This window comes from Triticum aestivum, chromosome 1D, assembly GCF_018294505.1.
Source record: "Triticum aestivum cultivar Chinese Spring chromosome 1D, IWGSC CS RefSeq v2.1, whole genome shotgun sequence".
In the NCBI taxonomy this organism is placed as follows: Eukaryota; Viridiplantae; Streptophyta; class Magnoliopsida; order Poales; family Poaceae; genus Triticum; species Triticum aestivum.
This window is the reverse complement of record NC_057796.1, coordinates 320420401-320426082: the sequence shown is the minus strand read 5'-3', so window position 1 is coordinate 320426082 and position 5682 is coordinate 320420401. Positions and strand designations below refer to the sequence as shown.

The window sequence follows — 5682 nt, the reverse complement described above, 5'->3', positions numbered from 1 at the left end:
CGTCTCCTCTCTCCACACCCAAGCTGCCAGTTGCCATGCGTTTTGCAGTGTACATGGCAACTGCCCTAGCGTGCTTGTAAGCAGATGGCAACTCTCTTTTTTTTATCCGAACATGTCAGTTGCCATGTGTTTTGCAAGGTACACGGCAACTGCCCTTGTGTGCTTGTAAGCAAATGACAACTCTCTCTTTTGCCCGAACGTGTTGTTTTGCCATGTCTCTTTGTAGCGCTACACGGCAACTGTCTAGTGTTAGTAGATGGCAACTCTTAAGGTTTTCAAATAATGGCAACTGTAGTAAACCAGACCATACACGGCAACTGCTTAGTGTTAGTAGGTGGCAACCTCTAAAGTTTTCAAATCATGACAACTATAGTAAACCAGACCATACATGACAACAGCTGCAGTGTCCAAAATGGCATCTGACACTTGACCTGAGATGGCAGCTGCAGTTGAGCAACCATGGCAACTGTAGTTGTCCGCCATGGCAACTGTAGTTCAGCGACATGGCAACTGCAGTTAAACGGACATTGAAGAGGGTCCGGACCATGGCAACTGCGGGGACGCGTGGTGACTGTCACGCGGGGCGTGCGGGACTGTGAGGTAGGTGGCTGAGAGAGGTCGTGTGGGCGTTATGCATTTTGCCCACACATAGGCGTGTGAGAGAGGGACCGTAAGGAAAAAAAAGCGTGTGGGCGCTAGTTGTTTTGCCCACATGTAGGCGTGTGGGCTGGACCTCTTAGACACCACACAAAACATGTGGGCAGACCCCTTAACGCTCACACGTGTGGCAGTTATCGTCGTCCTAGATCTTTGCTTGGATGATAATTCATCTAAAACTAATCTTTAGATGTCCGTAACAACTCCGGAAAAAAATCTCGTCCATTCTACCGGCCTCGCACACGCCATTGCCCATGATGCCCCGGTAGGCGGCATCATGGCACATTCAAGAACGGAACGGGGACAAAACGCAACACCAGAAAGCTGTTGACGGAACGGAATACGCCGAGTCGGTCTCCCAGAACATATACCCGTCGTCCTATCTATCTCCCCAGCCAAACAAGCATCTTCCATCGTGTTGCTGCCTCGCACCCTCGGTCTGCATGTTTCCTTCCTGTAGCTTCCACTGCACGCCCGCCCGCCCGGCTCTTCCATTCGTTCCCAACCCACCTCGTCTTCCCCAACTCACCTCTCCAGCTCTCCTCTCCTTTAAAAGCTCTTCCGAGCTTTCACCTCACAACACAACACGACCCCCGCTTCTTCCAATTAAACCTTGCTTGCTCCCCTCCTTATTGCTTAGTAAGTTAACCTGATCGACCGATCCTATCCATATCTCCAGTGAGCCCAAGCTCGATCGTGTCTTCAATCCAAAGGAACTCCCGGGAACAAGACAGGCCCGGGAGAAACGAATCGATAGGGACTTGTCCTAAGCTAAAGAAACCGCCCGAGAGAGCTCCCTATCCTATCCACCCATCGCCATGGCGGGTCAGTGCTCTGTCCTTGCCCGTGCGCACCACCAACAGTGTCGTCGGTCACCCAGAAACTAAGAGAGCAAGGGGTGAGAGAAGAAACTCTCGCGCGCAGCAGCCGCCGCCGAACTCTTTTGGTTGTTTCTTTGGGGTAGCGAGAATGCGGCAGCTCTCGTCGCTGCTGCAGGGGCTGGCCCGATCGATGGCTGGAAAAGAGAGGAAGGAGGAGGATCCGCAGGGGACGGTGCTGCGGATGTCGGGGACGCTGCGGGGCGAGGGCTCCGGGACCTTGGCCGCCGTGTGGTCTCGCCGCGGCGAGAAGGGCACCAACCAGGACTGCTCCGTCGTCTGGGAGGTGAGTTCCATCCATCCATCGCCTCTGCTATGTTTCGTCGCAATTGTCATGTTGATGCTCTGTTCCACGTGAAATTCTCTGCTCGTGCTCGTGGCAATCATTGGTGCCATATAGACAGAGTATCTTGTGGAGCTCGGCACCCAACGCGGAGCTCTTTTGGTGAATCTCTTCATCAAGAATTTAAACAGGAACTTGTTTTGTTCCGGCGTTTCAAACAGATTTGGTGTGTTCTTTTTTTGCAAGCGAAGAAGATATATTGTGCATGGTGTCATGGTTCGTTGGCCCTGTCCCATCGACCCATCCCTGCCGTAAGAAATAGTCCAACAGAGGAGGCAGTACTTGGGACTAGTTGCTGGCTTGTTCTCGTTTCTGACCACAGAATAAATCAAACGGCTTCCTAAACTAAACTGTGGGGTTCAAACCTCTCCCCGCTATTTGCCTAACCATGTTTTTTTTTTCCAATTTTTCTTTGTTTTTACGAGGTGTTTTAGTTCGTCTTGTACTCTTCAGTACCGAGTTTTTCTTGTTACTGCAGGAAGTCTTGAATACAACTTAGACTCAGTCTATCTTTGCGCCGTATTATGCTGAATTTATTTTGTAATCTGCTAGAAAAAATATGTTTTGTTACGTGCTAGAAAATGTACAGAAACATATCTAGATATGTTTCTTACAAAATAGACAGAAATTGATTAAGTTTTATACTTATAATCTAACGAGCAATGCCAAACGGAGTAGTGTAGTGATGTTGGCCCTTTAATTAAGCAGGCTCACTGATGTAATTAGTGATACGTGGCTTCTCAAGGCATAGGTTTTGTAGCATGTTGTTCACGTTGTCCTTGGATATGCTGCTTGCTTTTGGCTTCGACAGTACTCCATGCCAAAATGGCATCTTACTACGTCTCTTGGTTTGTTGGAGAAAAAAAGGTGTTCGGTTTCTTGGTTTTCTGAATCCAATGTGGCTTGTTGGAGACTGACTGCGACGGCAGAAAGGGGTATAGTACGTTACCTACAGTCCTAAACTGCATTGCCGAATGAATACAGGTTGCAAGAGGAAAAATAAAATCGCATTAGGCCAGGCCAACTAAAAGTGTGATTCGATGTAAATATCAATATGCCAACAAATGAAAATACTCCTCGACTAGTCAAACTGAGATGCACACTCCTTTTCTTCAGGGATTCGGATGCCAGGATGACACCGTCTTCTGCGGCATCTTCGACGGCCACGGCCAGTGGGGCCACTACGTCTCCAAGGCCGTCCGGGACTCGCTGCCGTCGTCGCTGTTGTGCCGTTGGCAGGAGGCCGTCGCGCTGGCGTCGCTCATCGACGGCGAGAAGAAGCTCGGCGACTGCCAGTTCGACCTCTGGAGGCAGTCCTACCTGGCGGCCGCCGCAGCCGTCGACGAAGAGCTCCGCCGCAGCCGCCGTCTCGACGCGGTCAACAGTGGCTCCACGGCGCTGTCGATCGTCAAGAAGGGTAACATGATGGTGATCGCGAACGTGGGCGACTCCCGAGCCGTCCTGGGGACCACGTCGGACGACGGCAGCATCGCCGCCGTCCAGCTCACCGTCGACTTCAAACCCAACCTGCCTCGTAAGTACTCAGTGACAGACGTACTGCACGTTCAGGATGCTTGATGAGAAGGCCGTTGCTCACTCGCATTCAAATTTGATTTTGCAGAGGAGAAGGCGCGCATCGTGCAGTGCAAGGGTCGCGTGCACTGCCACGAGGACGAGCCCGGCGTGCACCGGGTGTGGCTGCCCGACCGGGAGGCGCCGGGGCTGGCCATGTCGCGCGCGTTCGGCGACTACTGCGTCAAGGACTACGGCGTGATCTCGGCGCCGGAGGTGACGCAGAGGAAGATCACCGCCCGGGACCAGTTCGTCATCCTGGCCACCGACGGGGTAAGGGACAAATTCTTGCTGTCAATGGTAGTACCATTTTTATGCGCTCTACCGCATCATCTGATGGACGTGGAAAAATGGGGGCAGGTTTGGGACGTGGTCACCAACGAAGAGGCGGTGCAGATCGTGGCTGACACGCCGGAGAGGGAGAAGGCGGCGAAGCGCCTGGTCCAGTGCGCCGTCCGCGCCTGGAGGCGCAAGCGGCGGGGCTACGCCGTCGACGACTGCTCGGCGATCTGCCTCTTCCTCCACCACTCGCCGCTATCGTAGGCGGACAGCTTCGTCCCCGCATTGCCGTGTGGACAAGGAAGAGAGAGAGAGACGCCCGTCCTTCTCTTGGTAGAGCGAGTGCAGACGTCGCGATCAGAGACCGAAAGACCGCTGCAGATCATGAGAGCGTGCGGCAGCTCGTCGTGACCGGGACGCATGGACGGTGGGCGAACGTAACTGCTGCCGGTGGTGGATGACCGAAAGATGAGGACGACATGCTCCGACTGTCACCCCTCGACAGCTGCTGCGATCTGAACCGTGGACCAGAAAATATCTGACCGAGGCATCCTACAGTGAATGCTGAATGCCATGCCCATGATTGATCGCCCGGGATCTGGGACCGGAAGGATAGGTACGTATGGGCGTGTATGGCGTGCAGGTGGGAAAAGCAATTCTCCCATGCACGGGAGGTCCGGTGCATGGGAGGGCCGTTGATATTTCTTTAAGATTCGATGGCAATGCATTGACGCTGTTTATAGTTTGTCAGATCTTTCTCTGACTGACCACATGCAAGCCTATGCTTCACCATCGCATGCTTTTTATTTTATTATTTCCATGTTCAATTCTATTTTATCTTTTGAATCAAAAGAAAATATATGATCAGTATGCATATTTGTGTTTGTGATGAGAACTTTAAAACTAGACCACTTTTGAATATATTTGAACAAGTTACATATAAAACTAAAAGTACATAAAACTATGAGATGTTTTGTTTAACACTATAAAAATTCAAAGTTTTTTTTAGTAACACATTATTGTTTTTTGCGTGGAATTAATAAATTTGTATGAAACAAGTTTGAAGCATGTTGATTTAGCTGTCAAAAATATATTTTCTAAAATATATTCAATATTGGTCTTGTTTTAAAGATCTTGTCAGAAAAAACATAATTGTGCAAACTGAATGTAAACCAAACTTTTAATTCAACAAACAACACGCATCTATTTACTTGAATGAAACTCAGTGAGTAGGATATCATTAGAACGTATGCTAGATGAGAGAGAAAGGAGTATAAATGATGTCAGTGGTCCCGCACGGTAACAAATAAAGCGGTGAATGCATGCACGGGAGGCCCCGTGCATGGTAGAAAATCCTCTCTCGCGTGCAGGTGCCATGTCCACGCACTTGGACTACGCATGCACAGGTGGCCGGTCAAAATGTGATCGACATACCACGTACCCCTTTTCCCTGTTCTCATCACATTACATGGCACATCCCCGTGCTTATCATGTCAGATGTACTGTTACCACCCTCTCTACACGCTCATGAAAAACAGATCACCTACTTCGCAGATTGTAAGATTAGAAACGGGACGCCGATAACGCCCATACGCGTGGGCATTAAAGGGGTCTGGCCACACGTTTTGTGTGGTATCTAAGAGAATCAGCCCACACGTCTACGTGTGGGCAAAATAAGTAACGCCCACACGTTTTTTTTGCCTCGCGATCCCTCTCACAAGCCTGTGTGTGGGCAAAATAGATAACGCTCACACGCCCGTACGTCAGGCCTCCTACCTCATGCTCCCGCACGCCCCGCGTGACAGTCACCACGCGTCCCCGCAGTTGCCATGGTCCGGACCCTCTTCCATGTTCGTTTAACTGCAGTTGCCATGTTGCTGAACTACAGTTGCCATGTCGGACAACTACAGTTGCCATGGTTGCTCAACTATAGTTGCCATCTCAGGTCAAGTG

The 5682-nt window shown here is 50.6% G+C and overlaps 1 protein-coding gene across 1 annotated transcript; it reads left to right on the top strand.

Moving 5' to 3' along the window:
• Positions 1–1068: 1068 nt before the first annotated feature.
• LOC123181760 (probable protein phosphatase 2C 48) lies at positions 1069–4624 on the top strand. Its single transcript, XM_044594094.1, has 4 exons — positions 1069–1821; positions 2995–3412; positions 3500–3723; positions 3811–4624. Exons 1-4 carry the CDS (start codon positions 1627–1629, stop codon positions 3991–3993), a joined length of 1020 nt encoding a protein of 339 aa, XP_044450029.1. The 5' UTR covers positions 1069–1626; the 3' UTR covers positions 3994–4624.
• The last annotated feature ends 1058 nt before the right edge of the window (positions 4625–5682 follow it).